General features: G+C 40.4%; 1 protein-coding gene across 2 annotated transcripts in view; it reads left to right on the top strand.

Annotated features, from left to right (window-relative positions):
- The window catches only part of RASGRP3 (RAS guanyl releasing protein 3), an 88,033-nt gene extending 75,101 nt beyond the window's left edge, over positions 1-12,932 (top strand). Inside the window, exons 15-18 of one of the 2 annotated variants that reach the window (XM_012501574.2) lie at positions 4,201-4,237; positions 6,560-6,685; positions 7,021-7,379; positions 11,088-12,932. In XM_012501574.2, the coding sequence (XP_012357028.1) occupies positions 4,201-4,237; positions 6,560-6,685; positions 7,021-7,379; positions 11,088-11,096 (531 nt within the window). In that variant the 3' untranslated portion in view covers positions 11,097-12,932. The remainder of the gene's footprint in view (positions 1-4,200; positions 4,238-6,559; positions 6,686-7,020; positions 7,380-11,087) is intronic. The other variant, XM_030800109.1, reaches the window with a different exon arrangement.
- Positions 12,933-22,435: the final 9,503 nt, after the last annotated feature.

Genomic DNA, 22,435 nt, shown 5'->3' with positions numbered 1-22,435 from the left:
CCCTGAATGTCTCTAGTTGATAATCCAAGTTAAATAAAATGGGAAATGTGGTATTCCAGGTGAGGGAGGCCCAGCATCCAGATGAGTATGACAATCGCCCCTTTTTTTAGATGTCAGAGCTCAGTCGTGTTAGCTTTATTTGGCAGCCACGTCCTCCTGTTGACTCGTTGACCCATATTGAATTTGTTGCCGATATTATATGCTACCAGAAATTACATTTTTCCCATCCCATGCTCAAAGAACTGGCTTTCGGGAGCCCAATGCAGGAGTCTGTGTTCAAGCACACACTCCTCTGAGAATGGGTAAATAAGAGGCAGCCGTTTCCTCAAAGACGGCCCCAGGTGGTCATAACAGCTGACATGACACAGGGCAAAACCAGTCTAATTAGCTCTCTTTATTCACTGCAGAGAAGGTGAAGTTCTTCTTTAGTATCCCCACTGGGATTGTGTGACCAGACCATTTTATCATAAAACAAATGGTTGGCCGGGCGTGGTGGCTCACGTGTGTAATCCCAGAAATTTGGAAGGCCAAGGCAGGCAGATCACCTGAGGTCAGGAGTTTGAGACCAACCTGGCCAACATGGTGAAAACCCGTCTCTACCAAAAATACAGAAATTAGCAGGGCATGGTGGCAGGTGCCTGTAATCCTAGCTACTCAGGAGGCTGAGGCAGGAGAATCACTTGAATCTGGGAGGCAGAGGTTGCAGTGAGCCAAGATCATGCCACTGCACTCCAGCCCAGGTGACAGAGCGAGACTCAGTCTCAAAACAAAACAAAATGGTCTCCTTTTTCATGTTTCTCTAGTTTCTCTATTCTGATGGAAATTTTTGGAAATATCTAGGCCTGAAAATTCTGATGTGGGATGGGGCTGTGCATAACACGCTCCTACAGAGTGGGACCCAGTAAACAAAAGGTCAGGCTGGTCAGGATGATGCATCTGTCTTTTGGTGGGCTATGAGAGTCAGAAAGCCTTTATCAAATCTCAGGGTCCTGGGTGTTGTGGCATGGACCTGTAGTCCCAGGTGCTCAGGAGGCTGAGGCAGGGGGATAGCTTGAGCCCAAGAGTTCGACTCCAGTCTGGGCGATATAAAGAGACCCCTGCCACTGCCATCTCTAAATATAATAATAATAATAAACTCAGCCAGGCACGGTGGCTCACGCCTATAATCCCAGCACTTTGGGATGCTGAGGAGGGTGGATCATGAGATCAGGAGATCAAGACCATTCTGGCTAACATGGTGAAACCCCGTCTCTACTAAAAATACAAAAAATTAGCCGGGTGTGGTGGCGGGCGCCTGTAGTCCCAGCTACTCGGGAGACTGAGGCAGGAGAATGGCGTGAACCTAGGAGACGGAGCTTGCAGTGAGCCAAGATGGCGCCACTGTACTCCAGCCTGGGCGACAGAGCAAGACTCCATCTCAAAAACAAACAAACAAACGAGAAACAAACTCAAGGTCTTATCTCTGCTCTCTAGTCCTTCTGTCCTGTCCCTCCCTTTTACAGAGACCCTGGTTCTGTAGGAGCAGCAAGGTAGACTTTCTTGGAAGTTCCACACCTGTCTCCCTGATTCACTGGAGCAGACATGCTGGTGCTACATTCTTGATGCAGCTGTGATGAAGTAGAAAGCTCTGGACCTGGAGTCTGGAACCCTGGGTTAAAGTTTTGCCTTTGCTAACTCTATGTCCTTGACCAAGTTATTCATCATCTTTGGGTCTATTTCTATCTGTAAAAGGGAGTTAATACTTACCCGCCATGTTGTTGCATGATAAAATACTATTAGATGTGTTGCACGTCACATGGCTCGGAGTACACATTTTTTTATGTATTCCTTGATACTTTGAGAGTTTAATTGAAATTAACTCATTTAAAATTTTTACATCTGTTTTTGTTTTTAAAATATATTTAATTTTATTGGTACAATTTGATTCGATCTTTACTGACACTCATGTCAAAAAGCCCACTGGTTTTCAAAGGAATTTATAACTATAGCTCTATAGATGTGTCATTGAAAGGAATTATGGGAGAATGGTTCCAGTGCCGGAACCATCTGCTTTTAAAATAAATTCCATTTTAAGGTTAAGGAAGACAAACAGACTTGCTCTGCAGAAGATTTATTTTAGAATTAGAATTCCAGAACTGAAAGAGTGTTAGTAATTCCCTTATTTTGTAGATGAAGAAACTGAGGTCTGGAGAAGTTAAGTGACTTCCCCCAAGGCCACACAGATCATTAGCAGCAAAACCATGAGTCACACCCAGGTCTCCTGACTCTCAGTCCAGTGCTCCTTACACCACAATTACTCCAAATATGACAGCAGCCGGTAGTCTCAAATCAAAGGACTGTGGGAAATACTCCCGCATACCCATCCACATGAGTTCATCCTCTTCTGTTCCTGGCAGGCACACTGACCCAGTGCCTCTTCCTAGCTATTGTTTGTTCCTGGCTATTAAGTAAGCATTAGCAAACCTACCTCCCCACCCCTACCCCCAGCACTCTTGCTTGACTGTATCTTTTTCAGCAGTTCCTGCCACAATGCTAATAATGTAACATATCTGGATATTAGGATGTCTCTTCTTAAATCTTATCCTTTCATGTCCCACCTCAGTGCCTTTGCTCACACAAGAGTATGCAGGAGCAATGGCTTCCTGTCTTTCCCTCAAATGACACATTCTTCTTTCCCTCACTAGCTATGAGACCTTGCCAAGGGACTTTACCTCTCTGTAGGTCAGTCTCCTCATCTGTAAAAATGAGAAAAATACTATTACCTACACCATAAGGACATCATGAGCAATTAAAAAAGCTAATATGTATAAAAAGAGCCTAACTGTGCTTCTCACATAGCAAGAGTTCAAGAAATGTTAGCTATCATCATTATTATTGCTATTATCATTACCAAGGGCTCTGGAGAAAGAATTTCCAGGTTGTGGGAGATTACAGATTATCTAACTTCCTGGATCATCACATACACCTTTTACAAAAGAGAAGCAAACTAGATTATCATAAAGATCAAGCTGTGATGATCCTGGCCACCAGTGCCCTTTTTTGGATCATGCTTCTCTCTCTTCCAGCCATCCTTGCTTCTACTTAGTTGTCAGATAATCCTTCCTGTCCCTAAGACAAAATATTGCTCTGTCCTAGGAGACATTTGCATTTTATTTATTTATTATTTTTTTTCTTTTCTTTGAGATAGAATCTCGCTCTGTCGCCTGCAGTGGCGCAATCTTGGCTCACTGCAACCTCTACCTCCCGGGTTCAAATGATTCTCCTGCCTCAGTCTCCTGAATAGCTGGGACTACAGGACACACCACCATGCCCAGCTAATTTTTGTATTTTTAGTAGAGACGGGGTTTCACCATGTTGGCCGAGATGGTCTTGATCTCCTGACCTCGTGATCTGCCCACCTCAGCCTCGGAAAGTGCTGGGATTACAGGTGTGAGCCACCGGCCAGGCCCTCTTCTTTATGGTGTTTAGAAGGAGTCCGTCTGGAGAGCGAAGACACCACCACCAGGATGTCCCTGAACCCCCTGGGCAAACGCTCCCTCGTGGAACTGCAGCCCTCACATCTCCCCTCAGGGATTTGTCACTTCCTACTTGTTAACCACGAGGATGTCACAGACTCCTTGGTTGGCAGAATCTGAGCTTTTTCGACATCTCCTACAACCCTGGCAAAGGCCAAACATAGAGCAAATGTGGAGAATGAAGACATGAATAACTAAGATCATTTCCTCTTCTGTATTTTTCCACGGGACAAATACTACTCAGAAAATAGCCTAGCAAAATCCAAATGCTTTCATATGAGGTGCGCTTCTTCCATTGCTTCATTTCCTGCAGTGGGCACTAAGAGCAGCTAGTGTCATTAAAAAGAGGGAGCCAGGGGTTCCCAAAGACCAAGTGGCCAGCTCCTCTGTACGTTTTGCTGAGAGCCCATCAGGCCAAAGTCTGGTGCATCAAACTTTAGTAGTTTCCAATCCCGGCTCCCAGTTGGCTCCGAGAAAGAAAAGGGAAACGAAACTCGTGTTATCACCACAGCTGGAAGGGGCCCGGAGAGGGTTCTTCTATCTGGCAGGAAGGGTGTTAAGAGTGGCTACATCCTGTTTGTGCCTGGCCAGTCCTGAAGCTTCCCAGGACTTCCTTTTCAGTGGCCTTGTTTTCCTTCCAGATCTATCCTCAGATTCCCTGACATTCCTTTGTCTTTTGTTACAGCTCTGGGGCATAATCAAGCAAGGATACAAATGCAAAGGTAAATCAATGTTATTTTGTTACAATTTTTAAAATGTGACATTTTGGGTAAGAATCAAATTTGTCTGGTTAAACTACAAAAGCTCTTGGCATTATTCAGAATTTCAGTCTTTTGGGTCAATGGCAACTGAGAATGATTGCCTCTGAGGAGGAGTTTCTGGAGTTTCGGAGAGCTAAAATTGGAATTTTATAGCTTGTTACAAACCACTCTTATCAACACACATAAATCTAGTTCTTTGGAATCAGCAGCGTCCAGTTAAGGTGGGAATTCTGAGTGGGACAAGCCTAGCTAAAATACTGAATATAAGAACGTTTTCCTTCAAAGAAAAACACCTACACACGATTTCTCTAATCCATAGGCACTTCTTCCCACTCACACTTAGCTATTCCTTTCTCTACTAAATCACATAGATGGTGACAAAAAACAAGGAGAAAACTTAAAATGTATTTTTGTCCTTTTCAATGAATGCGTTCCTCTATCTTTCCCATTTAATTCAGTTTATAAACAATTGAATCAAATATATTTGACAAATGCAATATGCATGTATATTAAGCATTTAGGAATGTGTTGCTACTTGTACATATATGATCAAGTATACATTACTGTTAAGAAGTTGCTAGACACTTTATGCGGACAGTTTATATGGTTCTTTTAAGAATCTTATAATGCTTTTGAAAAAATATAATAAAACTACAAAAAGGAACATCTTAATCACAGAATACCTTCAGATGAATGTTATTCCCCAGGGATGCCTTTTTTCTCCAGTCGTTTTCCAGTATTTCGTCCTCATTTTGCATGAACAAAAAGCTTCCCGAATCTCAATGGAAGCCACTGTTTAGTGCTCAGAGGGACCTTCCCATTAGTGCTTCTCTATCACTTGCCTTGGTCTAACTTAGATTTTTACTTTCAAGCAGCAAAGATACTGCAAGATCTTATTGCCCAGCAGTGAGTCATTAGTTTTATTCTGGTTTCTATCCTCATACCCTAAAATACACACACACACACACACACACACACACACACGCAATTTTATAAAGATGAAAATCTATTACATCTTTGGATTATCTCTTGTATTTTCTTAACGGCACATAAAGTGAAAAAAAACGAATTAAAATAGATTGAACACATCATTAAGACTATTTGAAACAAAATCACTTAGGGGAAAATGGGTACTGGAAATAGTTACAAAAGTCCTCTTTGATGGTAGGAGAGAAATGATCATCTCTATTCAATGATTCTCAGTGAAGTGGAGGACCCTCATCATAGGAAATAATTGTGAACCACCATCTGAAGTGGCCACATTTTTCTACCCCAAGTAGTAATTAACATTCTACTGCCTTATCTAAAACATCCTAATGGGCAATTCCACAGACGCTGCTGCACGCTGTTTCAAAGCCATAAGCAAATGTAGAACATATTTACTGAGCATATGCCCATCTTGTGTTCTGTTTCTATACAAAGGAAGGAAGCAGAAGATATAATCACTGGCCCTGAAAGGTTTTGGAAAATGAAGAAGAGAAAAAATCCAGACAAGGCCGGGCGCGGTGGCTCACGCCTGTAATCCCAGCACTTTGGGAGGCTGAGGCGGGTGGATCACGAGGTCAGGAGATTGAGACCATCCTGGCTAACATGGTGAAACCCCGTCTCCACTAAAAAATACAAACAATTAGCCGGGTGTGGTGGTGGGCGCCTGTAGTCCCAGCTACTCAGGAGGCTGAGGCAGGAGAATGGCGTGAACCTGGGAGGCGGAGCTTGCAGTGAGCCGAGATCCCACCACTGCACTCCAGCCTGGGCAATAGAGTGAGACTCCATCTCAAACAAACAAACAAAAAAAATCCAGACAAGTGTTGAATGAAGGAACACCTCACAGTAAATGATCAGAGGCAACAGTTGACCTGGGAGAGACTAGAAGCTGAGGCTTCTTGCCCTAATCCTGGCTTAGGCTCTCTTTGTGGGGACTCCGTCTAAGCCTGGGAAAGACTCTTAACCCCATTTGATTTGCATTTAGTTTTGGGCAAAGGCAACTGACCTCTCAGGCTGGACTCTATTTGATCCCTAGGCACAATTGCTCATTAGGTCCTCAATTGCATACAGAACCAAGCTGAGCAAATCTAAGAGAACTTTCGGAACCTCAGGAAGGCAAGTGCGGACCGATGGCCCCTTTCCAGATCCTAGACGTACCCCATGGGCCTGAGCTCAACTCTGAAATTCAACACAGAAACTGGGGTGGGGGAGGGGAGGGCTGACAAATCAAGTGCCACCCTGGAAACTCAATCAACATCAGACACACTAATCATCTGCGACACCCTTGGAATTTTTCAGACTGTGGAGCCAATTGTCACAAACAGTGCAAAGACCTCCTGGTTCTGGCCTGCAGGAGATTTGCCCGGGCGCCCTCCTTGAGCAGTGGTCATGGGTCACTGCCTGGAAGCCCCTCGCTGCCCCCAGGTAATGCCCTCTGCTTTCTTTGCTGCCATGGTCTCTTTCTGCTTGTCTCCTCACACTTGGACCTCATTTAGGTTCTGGGTCTAAACCTGGTCAGTCATTCTAAACGCTAAGGCCTTCTTTAGGGTGAGCAGCGGTGGCTAAACCCTTGAATCATCCTTGCTTCTCTCTGCTTTCTAGTCTCAGGAACATGTAACTTGCCTGCAGCTAATTGAGTTCTGTCCCTTGTCGGTTCCTCTAGGACGTTGCATGCCAGACTCGTGCTGTTGGCACTAACCTTGATGTTTTGCTATCAAGCAGTCAGATGTCAAATAATCACCATCCTCTTTCACTTCCAGCGCAGGATGAGGTGTTTGAGTTCCCTGGAGTCACTGCTGGACACAGGGATTTAGACAGCAGAGCCATCACACTGGTTACAGGCTCTTCTCGCAAGATCTCCGTGAGGCTACAGAGGGCCACCACCAGCCAGGCCACCCAGACTGAACCTGTCTGGTCAGAGGCTGGCTGGGGGGACTCGGGGTCCCACACCTTCCCTAAAATGAAATCCAAGTTCCATGACAAAGCAGCAAAGGACAAAGGCTTTGCCAAATGGGAAAATGAGCAGCCCAGGGTGCATGCTGGTGTGGATGTTGTGGACCGAGGCACGGAGTTTGAACCTGACCAGGATGAAGGAGAAGAGACCAGACAGGATGGTGAGGTAAGTGCTAGGTCAACCCACAAAGAAAACCAGAAGAAGGAGGCTGAAAGCGCTGGGATGAGCGTTATGGAGGGTCTGGGGGGCAGCCTGATAGTTCTGAAAGCAGAATGGTTGGGAATGAACACATATATCACTTTTAGTCTTGCCACTGGCTAGCTATGTGACCCTGGACATATGTTTCTTCCTTATGGATCTCAGTTTCATGATGTAAAAAATTGAACCAGATCAAGTTCTGAAACCTAGTGAAGGCTGTCATGTGTGCATACTGAAATGACGCCCCAGAAACCCATGACTATATATCCAAGATACTAGTACACGATACAGATCAGCTTGGTTTTCCAAGCTAGAACCAGGGCCCAGACTCAAGAAAGGGAGTGGAAGCACAAGACTTTTAGATAAAGGAGAATTGGAAACTTTTCACTCTACTCAAAAGAAGCTTTTGACAGCATCATGGAAAAGGGGGTGGTGAGAATCAGAGATACGAGGCCCTTGAGGATCTCTAAACCAGGCTCTGCCTCCGCATGAGCAAAATCATGCAAAGCAAAGTAGGATGCAGATGGAATTTGTTAGAGTATGCTGACACAGAAATTGATTCAAGATGGAGTTAGATAAATTTATTAGTTAACAGTCTATAGTGTATTAAGAGAAAGGATTTGAGAAAATTGGCATGATATTCCTAACATTTAAAGCAATGTCATGGAGGACAGCCATTGCCACCCTGTCAAATTGTTCTCATAAACAGAATATTGGGTTAGGCAGAGATCCTACTGGATCAAGCCAGTGCTCTCTAGTCTTATGGGTGGTCCTCCACATTCCACTCTTCAGGAGACCTAAACACACGTCTCCATACATTTCCCATGATGAGAAAAACTCCAATGACCTTTAGCCAGAAATCCCCCTACTTCCTTCCTCACTGAAGGCAGTGCGTAAGGAGGCCACCCATTATCTCTGGTCATACAAGGTTTATTGTAAGTTTCCGCTGATACACTTTTTTTGTTTCCTATAACATCCACTTTTAAAAACAGCTTGGAGATGTAATTCACATGCCATGAAACTGACCTATTTAAAAGTATGCAATTTAGTATACTTTCAGTATGCTTTTAGTATACTCACAAAGTTGTGCAACCATCACTACAATCTAATTTTAGAACATTTTCATTATTCCAAAAAGAAATCCTACACCCACAAGCAGTCATTCTCCCCCAACTCACCCCAGCCCTAGGCAGCCAACTAATTTATTTTCTGTCTCTATAGATTTGCAACACCCACTTTATTTTTAAGATTTCCCTCACTGATCATCTTGGCAACTCTATCAGTCCTATCCCCCCACTTCTTTTACTGGCCTAGCACAGTTCAAGCTGGGAATATAAACGAGAATAAGAGAAAGATCATGATTTGGTGCCAACAGCTCTTAACCTGAGGTCTATTTAATGGCTTCAGGGTGTTCATGACAGCACTTTATACTCTATGTAAAATATACATGGACATGTGGTCACTTCTGGGAAGAGGAGTCCATGCATTAAACAGGTTCTCATGGGGGTATGTGATCCAAAAAAGCAAAGAACCATTGTGCAAGATGATTTTCTGGATTCCCTGTCTAGTCACCCCGTACACCAACTCAGCCTGCAGAGGCTGTTTCCGTGGGTGCTGTAGCTGCCCCTGGAATCTCAGAAAAAGAGCTTCTCCAGGTAGATGGTAGGACGCCTACCGGAGTGCTCAGGATGGCGTCCGCCTCATGGGCATCTCTGAATTCAGAGGAGAACCTGCTTTTGTTTAACAAATAGTGAAATTGGCCATGAGCTCACTACTATTGGCCTCTCACAATTCAAGTTACTTAAACTGTGCTTCTGAGTTAAGAGAAATTCATAGCCTGTTGGGTGTAAGACAATCAAATAGGTAAGATATCCTGATCATTAATCTCTAAAAGGAAATATAAACAAGTATCTGGGTTTTTTTAAAAATTTAATTTTGTTTCCTGGAAATTGAACTTTTATATTCAAATGTTCTCTTATACTTTCTGTGTTCTTATCTCTCTTTTTTTTTTCTTTGAGACGGAGTCTCACTCTGTCACCCAGGCTGAAGTGCAGTGGCACAATCTTAGCTCACTGCAACCTCCGCCTCCCAGGTTCAAGCGATTCTCCTGCATCAGCCTCCCAAGTAGCTGGGACTACAGGCACGTGCCACCACGCCCGGCTAATTTTTGTATTTTCAATAGAGACAGGGTTTCACCATGTTGGCCAGGCTGGTCTCAAACTCCTGACCTCAAGTATTCTACCTGCCTTGACCTCCCAAAGTGCTAGGATTACAGACGTAAGCCATCACACCCGGCTGTGTTTTTATCTCTTAAAGCACAGGGTGGTTCACTGACCACAAGTATTTAATTTCATCTGTGCTAATTAATGAAGGAAGTATGCTCTTGTATGAAATGCATATATATGGTATACAGTCTCAGTACCATTCAAATCAGTAACAAATGAGATGTTTGCTCTGTTTAGGGAATAAGCAAGAAGGAAAAAAAAAATGACAAAATTATACCCAGGGGTTGAATATGTAGACAAAGGAGTTTTCAAATTTAAGATTTTTTTTCTGCCAGGCAAGACCAATAAATGACATTAGGAGCACTGACCTACACATTTATTATTTAGTATCAGATGATGTTTGTGAGTCCTGTAGTTAAAAACTGTAGAACACAGAAAAGGTACTTGTGTTTGTAATCTGTGTATTTCCTCCAACGGAGTTCCAGGATTTACGCTCATTTTAAAATATAAGCGTATGAACATTTTCTGTGGCAGTGTATGTCATCTCCCCAGTGACCACATAGCCCCTACATGTCAGAACAGTTCGAGATTACTCTCTTGGCAGTAAGAATACATGTATTTCCTTTAAACTTCTTCTTTTGTTTTCCTTTATCTTCTACTAAATTAAATTTAGTCAACAAATATTTATCATAAAAGGGTTGGGAAATGCTGACTAAATAAAATGGAATATGTTTATGAATATATGTAATATACATATATAGTCATAGATATGTACATATACATATGTAGACTTACAGATTTTCTCAGTGCCCTCTTGCACTAATTTACACTGTGGATTTCTAAGAGGGAAACCTTTTAACAAGGATCATTTTGAGGGACTAATGATTTGTGGTACACCCTTTAAGGTCAACATCCTAGTTGGACTCCATATTGGGAGTCTTTAAGAGTTCATGTGCTGGGTGAACTACATGATCTCTCTCTCTCTCTCTCTTTTTTTTTTTTTTTTTTCTGAGACAAGATCTCACTGTCCCCCAGGCAGGACTGCAGTGGTGCAGTCATAGCTCACCACAGCCTCGAACTCCTGGGCTCAAGAGATCCTCCCATCTCAGCCTCCCAAGTAGCTGGGCCTGCAGGCATGTGCCACTGCACCCAGCTGGTTTTTATTTATTTTTTGTAGAGATGGGGTCTTGCTATATTTACCAGGCTGGTCTTGAACTCCTGGCCTCAAGTGATCCTCCCACCTCAGCCTCCCAAAGCGCTGGGATTATAGGTGTGAGCCACTGCACCCAGCTACCTACGTGATCTCCTAATTCCCACTAAATCCTGAGACTACGAGGTACTGATCATTTCAGATGTTCCCTCAAATTCATCTGAAAAACTGCTTTCTAGGAACACTCTTATTTTGTTACATGAGATCCAGCCATGAAGTAGGTTCCAATTTGTGTTTCAGGATGGCTGACTTCAGGCTGCAGAAACTGAAGGCAATAATGTTGGCTTTCGGAAGGGGCAAGACGAGAAACTCTGAAGAAAGCTCTGACTCTCAGGAAGTTATCTGGAAAGATACCTGGATGTTTACTGCCTTGGGACACTGTGGGATCTCCATGTTTGGACTATGGGACAGAGAATTGACCCTAACTATGAACTATTTATTTCCTCCTCCCCTACCCCTAGTTAAGTGCCACAAAGACTGTGTTATGTAGTCAGTACTTTTCTCATGTATCTTTCTCTAGACCATTTATATACGGGTGAAATGAAAGCTTTTTTGCATGTACTTGATACTCATTCTGTAAACTCAGACTTCGCTTTTTTTGTGAGAATATCCTTTCAATATTTTTATAAACTTTTGTGTGTGCTGTGGCAGGGAACAGTTAACAAGGAGTTTATTTAGAGAGGCTTTTTCATTTTTTGTTTTTTTTGTTTTGTTTTGTTTTGTTTTGTTTTTCTTGGTGTGCTTTTTGGATGGGACCAGGACTTAACATTTTCCTGAGGACAAGGAAGCTCATCAGACACTGGAATGCAGTGATTCTTCTAATGATGGTCAACTGCAAGGAGAAGCTGTTTACATCGTTCCCACTATACAGTTGCTATGATATGTAACAAGTCACACATGTATATATCACACAAGTCTTACCAATTCTGCATCACTAGGAAGCTATAGCATGGTCGTGAAAGCTCTCCTAATACTTACAATAGCCATGGAAGAAAATTATGCTTGTCCCTTCTGACTGGGTTAAGCCATCTTTCTTAAGATTCCTGAAGTAGAAATAGCAATTAAGAAATTAATTCAAGTTTTGAAGGTTAACATTTAGCAGAAAAACAAACCATTGAATAAGCTACTAGATGAAATGCAAAACAACCATCAATTTTTTAAAACTCAAGAATTTTGTGAAAAAAAAAAAAAAAAAACTTTCGGTTGTAAAAGAGAACCCTTGTTCTCTTTCTAAGAAACTGCCTTCCACAGTTAAAGAATATTCATAGAAAGAAAATAATCATAAATCATATTTGATTAACATTTCATTTAAGCTTTTAAAATATCGAATCTTTTAGATAGCTCCCATTTACCCAAAATAACTAGTTATGGGTCTATTTCTTCCATGATTAGAGGAGAGAGAACTTGATTCAAGATACTGAAAAATAGAGATGGAACTGAGCTTGTGAATGACAGGAATGATCTGTTACCAGGTGACTAGTCGGAAACTACACAGAGGTGCACTGGTCTGCATTTGGGGGCTAAAGTGTATATATTCCATTTAAAATGGAATTTGTTTATATTTGGGGCAGTCTTCAGTAAAGCCTTTCTCCTTTCTTTTCTCCATTGAGGACAGTTCTGCTCAGCAAAATTGTTGAGTACCTGTTCTGGGCAGGTCCCATGCTATATGCACAAGGTTAAGAAAAACTTGGTCTTGGCCCTTGGGAGCTGACAGCCCATGGGCATTAAGGCAAAGTGGTTCCAGTGATTTAAAATATGGTTCCAAATATGCTAAAACCAACTTGTGCCAACCAGATTTACAGATTGGAAATACTGCAGCTGAAGTGAAGTTATCAGTTGAGGGAGCTGTGATTAAGCTGGAAAATAAGAGAACGCACCATCTGTAAAGCACTCAGAAGGCAGCCATCCCTAGATGTTGGTTTCATGTATATTACACTATCTACTACTACCCATAAATGCAATGATATGCATGTTAACAACATTAAAAACAGAAAACAGCAATCTAAGTACAGAAAAGCTTTTTTGTGTGTTTAAAAAAATTGAAGAAAATTCAGGAAGAAACGTGTTAATAAACATTGTACTGTTCTTTTGCTTCTCAAAGGAATTATTCACTTGCCACTTTGGTTATTTTTGAGTTTTCATACACAGGAAGTTTTATATTGTCAGCCTTCCTGTGACAAAGATATTACATGTAACGAGTAAAAAATAAAAAAGAACAAATAACTATGTATATACCTATATAAATTACATATGGGCCTGTATATTGTGTGTGTATATACACAGTAAGTCCTCATTTGTCCATAGATTCTTGGAAACTGCTACTTTAACAACTTGAAGTTGGTCTTGAAACAACTATAACAAGACCAACATTTTTTCTCATCAATGTTGTAACGAAAGGAAATTGAATGAAATTACCTTGTGGAGGACCAGTTTGAATACTTCATTTGACTTAAAGTTGCTGTTTCCAAGAACCTACAGACCATGTTAAGTGAGGACTTACTGTATACACACACGCACACAGACACACACACACACACACACACCTATTATTACTTTGCTGAAGACTAATTTAAGTCTATAACAAAACTGCCTTATAATTCTGATTATATCATTTACTGACAACCAATGACTCTGATGTTTCCAATCTACCAATTTCCACATCATCAGTAAAATAAACAAAATAGGCAAATCCATGATGGGGCAAAAAGAACAATCACAATTGACTCCTCCTGACCTTCATTTTGTAGGTTTGATGATCACTGTCGCCCTGAAAATTGAAAGGAAAAACAAAAGTGAACTCTTCTTAACAATGAAAATAAGGTATGAAGGCAGGATTTATTAAATGCTACAATTGCATCTTCATTGGAGCATCTACGAATTGACGATGCTTTCTCAGATCTGCCTAAACCATAGAAGCCATGATTGGTTATTTGAACCCTTGTGTTGAATGGATATCCCTTGAAGCAATAATGTGCCCAGATTTTCATGGTAAGTCTCTACAATGGACAGAGGAGTTTGCAATTTAAAAATGAAGGCAGGACTTCTACAGAAGAGAACGTCAAACTGTTATTGATGGTAGGAAGCTTAATTATTCCTAAGATAAATATGTTAATTTTACCAAAATATATAAAGCTCTAGAATGACTGAGGAGATCAATTCAGTGAAACTGTACCACAAAAGTGTATCTTTAGCACACAATTCCCAAACAGACTGAAATCTCATCTTGGCTGCTTATAGTCATGGAATCCTGGGCAAGTCAGGTACATCTATTTGAGCATCAATTTCTTCATTTGGAAAAAAAGAGATTTCACCACCCTCTTCAACTACCTCATAGAGTTTTGGTAAAGATCAGGTCAGATAATATATGTAAAAGTATTTGTAAAGACCTTATGTTATTATTTTGCAATTAAGCAGGATTCTTCTCTAAAATTGTCTCAAGAGCCCAGATTTTCTCTATATTATATGGCTGTATATTTGGAGGCTCTAAACCCAATATTTAACCACATTTTCTGTTAAAAAAGGATTTACGGTGGCTCATGCCTGTAATCCCAGCACTTTGGGAGGCCGAGGCGGGTAGATCACAAGGTCAGGAGATCGAGACCATCCTGGCTAACACGGTGAAACCCCGTCTCTAATAAAAATACAAAAAAAAAAATTAGTCGGGCGTGGTGGTGCACGCCTGCAGTCCCAGCTATTTGGGAGGCTGAGGCAGGAGAATGGTGTGAACCCAGGAGGCAGAGCTCGCAGTGAGCTGAGATGGCACCACTGCACTACAGCCTGGGCAAAAGAGCAAGACTCTGTCAAAAAAAAAAAAAGATTAAACTGAAGTATTAATGAAAATAGTCAAAAGAGATTTTCTTATTTCTGGCACTATGTGTGTATAGGATTAGTTCTGGTTTGATTGTAACACTGACTAGTCTTGTCCTGTTTGAAAATAGACCTGCAAGATTAAGAAACCGAATGGGTAAAATGTAAATGAGGTTACAGAAAAATCCATATATTGGGTATACATAAATGGGATGAAACACAAATATATTCAAAAGGTTGGCTCTTGAAAGAATTTATTAGTTTACACAGTGAGACAGGAGGAAAACAAATATTACTTTTTAAAATAAAAAGCATTTCGTTGATAACTGGAATGTATTTTACAACTATTGAAAGTGGGTAGGTATAGGAAACTACTTGGCATTTAAGGCTTAATCAGGAAATGGCTTCCTCCTGGCTGCATCCAAAACCTGCTGGCCTAAGTCTAGAGAGCACTCAGACCTCAAACAAAAATGATTACTTTATCTTGTCTTTTAAAAATGTTACTAGCATATCATGTTGGAATTCATACCCATTCAGAATCTAAGTGACATGCAGTTTATCCACAGGAGCATAAAGAAAGAATTACTTGGAGTATTCTGCAAAGTAACTGGCCTGAACACTTCAAAAATAAAATATCATGAACAGAGAAAGGAGGGAAAGGGCAATTTTGGATCAAAAAAGATTGAATGAAGCACAACAGTGAAACGCGATGTTACAAACCTTGATTGGATTCTGGGTCAAATTTTGAAGAAAGCGGTGGCTCACGCCTATAGTCCCAGTGCTTTGAGAGGCTGAGGCAGGAAGACTACTTAAACACAGGAGTTCGAGGCTGCAGTGAGCTATGATTGTGCCACTGCACTCCAGCCTGGGCAACAGAGCGAGACACCGTCTGGATTAAAAAAAAAGAAAAAGAAAAAAGTAAAGCAGGCATTTGGGGGACAACTGGAAAGGTTTAAGTATGGAGTATAGGCCGGGTGCAGTGGCTCATGCCTGTAATCCCAGCAGTTTGGGAGGCCAAGGTAGGCACATCACTTGAGGTCAGGAGTTTGAGACCAGCCTGGCCAACATGATGAAACTCCTAAAAAAAAATACTAAAAATACAAAAAGTAGCTGAGCGTGGTGGCGCATGACTGTAATCCCAGAGACTTGGGAGGCTGAGGGAGGAGAATCGCTTGAACCAGGGAGGCAGAGGTTGCAGGGAGCCAAAGATCACGCCACTGCACTCCAGCCTGGGTGATGGAGTAAGACTCTGTCTCAAAATAAATAAATAAATAAGGAGTGTGTATTAGTTGATGTATTGAATGAATGTTAATTCACTTCAGTGTGGTAACAATTTTATGGTTATGTAGGAGAATCTCTCTTTTTAGGAGAAGTAGTTAGGGATAAAGTATCAATATCTGCAACTTTCAAAGGGTCAAAATTTTAAAACAGTTTCTATTTGTGCAGAAAGATAAAAAGAAATGTGGGAAAATACCAAAATGTTGACTCTAGGTAAAGGGTACGTGGCTGTTCATTGTACTATTTTTTAAACTTTTATAAAGGTTTGTGATTTTTTAAAAAGTTGGGGGAAAATAAATCATTATTCCTTTTCTTACTAGAAATCATTTAAAAAAGCATCAATGAGAATAAAAACAAAAAACCAATTTCCATTTACAGAAAAAGCTGGTGAGAACTCAAATCCTGGCCCAACAGAGGAAAGATGGTCGAGAGCATCAGAGACTGATCAGAGGGGCTTGCAGGAAGGAGGACAAGGACTGACATCACTCTGGGAGAGACGGATTCAGTAGCTGCAATTATTTAAAACATACACACAGGGCCGGGTGCAGTGGCTCGTGCCTGTAATTGCAGCACTTTGGGAGGCCAAGATGGGTGGATCACTTGAGGCCAGGAGTTCAAGACCAGCCTGGTCAACATGGTAAAACCCCGTCTCTACTAAAAATACAAAAATTAGCTAGGTATGGCAGTATGCACTTGCAATCCCAGCTACTCAGGAGGCTGAGGCAGGCGAATCGCTTGAACCTGGGAGGCAGAGATTGCAAGTGAGCCAAGATCACGCCACTGCACCCCAGCCTAGAGTGAGACTTTGCCTCAAAACACACACACACACACACACACACCACACACACACACACACCACACACACACACAGGCACGCCACTGCACCCCAGCCTAGAGTGAGACTTTGCCTCAAAACACACACACACCAGGCGGCAGCAAATATCACACACACACACACACACACACACACACACACACACACACACACACCCCAGGCAGCAGCAAATATCCCGCTCAGAGAGAAGGGCACACTCTGAAGTGCAAATCCTCAATCTTCGTTTACAACAGAAGAAACAAGGATATATTAGCTGGTGGCAGAAGCTTCCTGGGCCTGTTTGGTTCTGAGAAGCAGGAGAGCCAGGGCACACTGACAAGCAATATTTGCTAGAAGGAATCTGTTTCTGTGACAGCAGAATGCCAGAGGTTCTTTATGATGAAAAAAAAACAATCCCATAGTTGCCAGTGCGCAGCAAGATGTTAAGACTAACTGAACTCACACTCAAAACCTAGGATCATAAGAGAAATTTCACCTGGCCTGAACTCTACCCTGGTTCCTTCCCTACAGGAACTTCCCACAGATTTTGAATAAAAGCTCAAAATTAAAACAGAGGTAAAACCAAAACCAAGGGGATATGAGAAGAAAATAAAAAGGACAGTTAGACAGATGTCATAAAACTCACCAGAAAACAAAATTGCTACAGAGCATATGAAAATTGTTTCTCCAAGAATTAAAGCTACTTAATGAATTCCTGACTCACAGAAATCATGCTAATAATAAATGCTTATTGTTTTACGTTACTAGGTATTAGGGTATTTTGCTACACAGCACACATGAATATAATATCCTACAAGGCAATTAAACCATAATCTTTGAGGTTATCTTCTCTACTAGACAGAAATAATTTACACCTCTACCCGACAAAAATCTGTTGTATCTTACCCATTTTCTGGAAGTTAGAAACTGAGCCTTAATCCACAGTAAACAGTAAATGAAACAAAAATACATTCCCCTAAAGAAGGTTCCTGTATCTCTGTACTATTGACATTTGGGGACAGAGAATTCTTTGTTGGGAAGTGGGAAGGGGGCTGTCCTGTGCGCTGTAGGGTATTTAACAGCATCCCTGGCCTCTGCCTTCTAGATACCATTAGCACTTCCTTTATAACTAAAAATGTCTTCAGACATTTCCAAATGTCCCCTAGGTGACAAAATTGCTACTGGCTGCGAACCACTGTCCATGCATCAGAGTCACCTGAAGGTTTGTTAAAGCACAGATTGCTGGGCCTCATTCACAGAGTTTCTGATTCTGTTGGTCTGGGGTGGGGCCTGAGAACTTGCATTTCTAAGTTCCCAGGTGATGCTGGCGCTGATGATGCTAGTTGGGTACTGAACTTGAGAACTGGAAAGACAGATGGCTCTCAGGCAGGCTTGTCAGACACTGCTGCAGAATGACACCCGAGGACATACAGCCATCTTCTGCCTTATTTCCAGGTTTTAGGTCACTTTTTTTTTTTTTTTTTGTAATTCTTTCTAAAGAAGTGTAAGGTGAAGGCAATTCTACATAGTTATAAAGGTCCACATTACAGCAAAATTTTAAGTCTTCCTAAATATCAGAGTAAATGCAAAAAACCAAAGCAAAGAGACTCTATATGAAAGTTAAAAGTTATAAAAACAGAAAACAGAACTTAATATAAGAGAACTAAGTTCAAACATCTGTTATATAAATGGGCTAAACTCACTTTTTTTTAAAGGGTACTCAGCCTGATAACACCACCACCAAAAAACCCTAATTCTATGCTGTGCACAAGAGACCTGCTGTAAAGTGATTCAGGTGGCTAAAAACTTTTTTAAATGGGCAAATATATACCAAACAAATGCAAGCAGAAAGAAAACATTGAATATAAATATAGTATCACACAAAATTAAATTCAAGGCAAAAGGCACAAAAAAAGGCTGGGCACGGTGGCTCACGCCTGTAATCCCAGCACTTTGGGAGGCTGAGGCAGGCGGATCACCTGAGGTCAGGAGTTTGAGACCAGCCTGACCAAGATGGAGAAACCCCGTCTCTACTAAAAATACAAAATTAGCCAGGCGAAGTGGCAAATGCCTATAATCCCAGCTACTCGGGAGGCTGAGGCAGGAGAATTGCCCGGGAGGTGGAGGTTGCAGTGAGCCAAGATCACGCCATTGTACTGCAGCCTGGGCAACAAGAGCAAAACTCTGTCTCAAAAAAAAAAAAAAAAAGGCACAAAAAGAGACAAAAGTGTGCCTGGCGCGGTGGCTCATGCCTGTAATCCCAGCACTTTGGGAGGCCGAGGTGGGTGGACCACAAGGTCAGGAGATCGAGACCATCCTGGCTAATATGGTGAAACCCCGTCTCTACTAAAAATACAAAAACTTAGCTGGGCGTAGTGGCGAGCGCCTGTAGTCCCAGCTACTCGGGAGGCTGAGGCAAAGGAACGGCATGAACCTGGGAGGCGGAGCTTGCAGCGGGCCGAGATCAGCCACTGCACTCCAGCCTGGGCAACAGAGTGAGACTCTGTCTCAAAAAAAAAAAAAAAAAAAAAGAGAGAGACAAAAGTAGGCCCATTTTAATGTTAAAAGATACAGATCACAATCAAAATATAATTATGAATATCTTTGTACCAAATTATAGAGAATCATCATTTATAGAACAAAAAGAATAGATGATTCAAAGATACATGGAAATATATTAGTGGTATGAGATATTTATTAACATCTCACTCAGCTCATGATATAACCAAGTACCAAGTACACAAAAAATAAGGCGCTTAGACCTGTGCCATTCAACACAGTAGCCACTGGCTACATGTGGCTAATGAGCACTTGAAATGTGGCTAGTCCAAATTGACAGGTGCCGTTAAGTACAAAATATGCCAGATTTCAAATTCTTAGTACAAAACAAAGAAGGTAAATAAGTTGTTAATAATTTTTTCTGTTGATACATGTAATAATAATGGGTTTGATATAATGGGTTAAATAAAATTTCACTTTTAAAAAACTTCCTTAACATGGCTACTTTAAACTTAAAATTGAATGTGTGGCTTGTATTATATTTCAATTGGACAGTGATGCTGCTCTAGAACTAATTAACAAGGTAGATCTAAATACTTATAACAGCTAACACATACATAGTATTTATTCCATTCCAGACACTGTTCAAAATATTTTGCACATATTAATGCATTGAGTCGTCTCAACACCCTAAGAGATAGATGCTATTATTATAGCCATTAGCCATTTTACGGATGAAGAAACTGAGGCACAGAGAAATGAAGTAATTTGCATAAGATCACAGCAGTGAGTCTGACATTTTATTCTCATCGATCTGGCTCCAGAGTCCGTACTCTAAACCATGATGCTACAATTGATAAATGTACATATTGAACTCTGTCCTTTGAAAACAGAGATATATCTCTTGTTCCATCTTCTTCAATGAAACAGCCACAAAAATTGACCACAGATTAGGCCACAAGAGAAAAATTAAGTTTCAATACTGGGAAATAATACAGAGGAAATTATGCTATAATGCTATAAATTTAGAACTTGATAGCAAAACTAGAAAAATGAAGTAGTCAAAGTTCAGAAATGAAAACAAAACAACACAAAACCTACCTCTTCCAAAGAGCTCTTGAATAAGACAGGAAGTCGAAGACTAGCAAATTATCATGAAAATACTGCTCAGAATAACTGCAAGATTCAGCTTCAGCACTAATTAGATAAAAAGTTTTAGTCTTAAATACGTTTGTAGATGAGAAAGAGTACAAATAAATGGCTAAACTTCTCAAATCCAAGCCAAAAAATAAATAAAAACCGAAAGTGGATAATTGTCTAGGAAAATATAATTTACAAAAACTGATCTAAGAATTTTAAAAAAAAAGTACAGCTGTTGAGCTACTGTCCAAAATTATCATCCGGCTCAGAAAATTTTTACCAAATTCTTAAAGTGTAGATAATTTCGGTGTAACTTACATTGTTTTAAAACACAAAGAAAAAACTTCTAGAAGCTTTTAAATGAAGGGAGTATAACATTATTCTGCAATAGGACTCTCTGTGAAGAAACAAATAAAATAAAAAATAAAACAACAATAACAACAACAAAAAGAAAATATCACATTGATACCAAAACCCAGTAAGAATTGTCCAAATTAAGAGAACTGGAATAATCTCATTTCTGAATATCAAGGCAAATCAGAATGCTGTAAATACAGTAAAAATATAAAAATTCTTAGTAGAAATTCAAGAATGGCTCAATATTCATATATTTATGAATATAAGTATGCTAATGTAAAAATAAAACTATGTGATCATAATAATAAATGCTAAATAAATGTTTGACAGAATTCAACATATATTTTGATTTAAAAATTCTTAAACGTCAAAATAAAAATTTCTAAATATGATTAAAATATATCTATTTCAACCCCAAAACCATCATTACCCATTACAAATTTTTTTTTTTTCAGACAGAGTGTCGTTTCGTTGCCCAGGCTGTTAGTGCAGTGGGCATGATCTCGGCTGACTGCAACCTCAGCCTCCTGGGCTCAAGCAATCCTTCCACCTCAGTTTCCTGAGTAACTGAGACTACAGGTGCCTCCACCATGCCCTAGCTAATTTTTGTATCTTTTTTGGTAGAGACAGGGTTTCGCCATGTTGCCCAGGCTGGTCTCTAACTCCTGGGCTCTGCCTGCCTTGGCCTCCCAAAGTGCTGGCATTACAGGCATGAGCTACCATGCCCCGCCCCAGATTCTTAATGAGGGAATAATGCAAGCATTTATACTAAGAACTTGTCCAAGATAACAAGGCTTGTCATCACGATTACCTAACATTACTTTTGAGGTACTAGATACTACAAATAAATAAACAAGAAAATAGATGTGTATTTAAAAGTAGGCAAAATAATTACTGTAATATAATCCTATACCTAGAAACCCAAGAAAATCAATGAAAACTTATTACAAACAGTAAGAAAAATCAACAAGGTAGCTGTGCATTAAATTAATAGACAAATAGTTTTCATAATGTAGACAGCAATCAGTTAGAAAACATAAAAGACCAGTGACAAAAATAGATAAAATATCAAGGAATAAACTTAAGAAACAAGCAAGCTATATGAAGAAAATTTTAAAATGTTCATGAGAGACACAAAAGAAGACTGAAAGGAATGGAAAGGCTTCAAGTTCTTAGGAAGAAATCATCATGAAGATTTCAGTTCTCTTCAAGTTAACCTTTGAATTTAATACTGTGATTCCCCAAAAACACTAAGAAGATTTTGTTTTTGGCATTACCAAATTGATTTTAAAATGCATGGAGGAAATCCAAACACAAATAGCTAGGAAATATCTGAACAAGAGTAATGAGTATTAATTAGCCCTGCCAGATATTAAAACATAAAGTCTCAACAAGTAAAATAGTGTATTACAGATGCCTGCATAGATAGAACAGCACATCCAGAAACATAAGCAGCAATACAGTAATTAAACATATGCTAAAGTGGGCATCTCATAACATTTCAGAAAATATTACTCAATGAATGATTTGAGACAATTGGGTAGCAATCTTAAAATAAATTTGAATTTGTACCTCAAAAAAAAAAAAAACTTATACCATGATAATTCCAAATGAATGAGTGATTTAAATGGAAAGGGATAGAACCATAGAAATGAACAGTATGAAAATTATTTTTAATTACTGTCTTGGACAG

The sequence above is a fragment of the Nomascus leucogenys genome, chromosome 19, assembly GCF_006542625.1.
Source record: "Nomascus leucogenys isolate Asia chromosome 19, Asia_NLE_v1, whole genome shotgun sequence".
In the NCBI taxonomy this organism is placed as follows: Eukaryota; Metazoa; Chordata; class Mammalia; order Primates; family Hylobatidae; genus Nomascus; species Nomascus leucogenys.
Note: the sequence above shows the minus strand (reverse complement) of the source record. Positions and strands in the feature narration are given on the sequence as shown.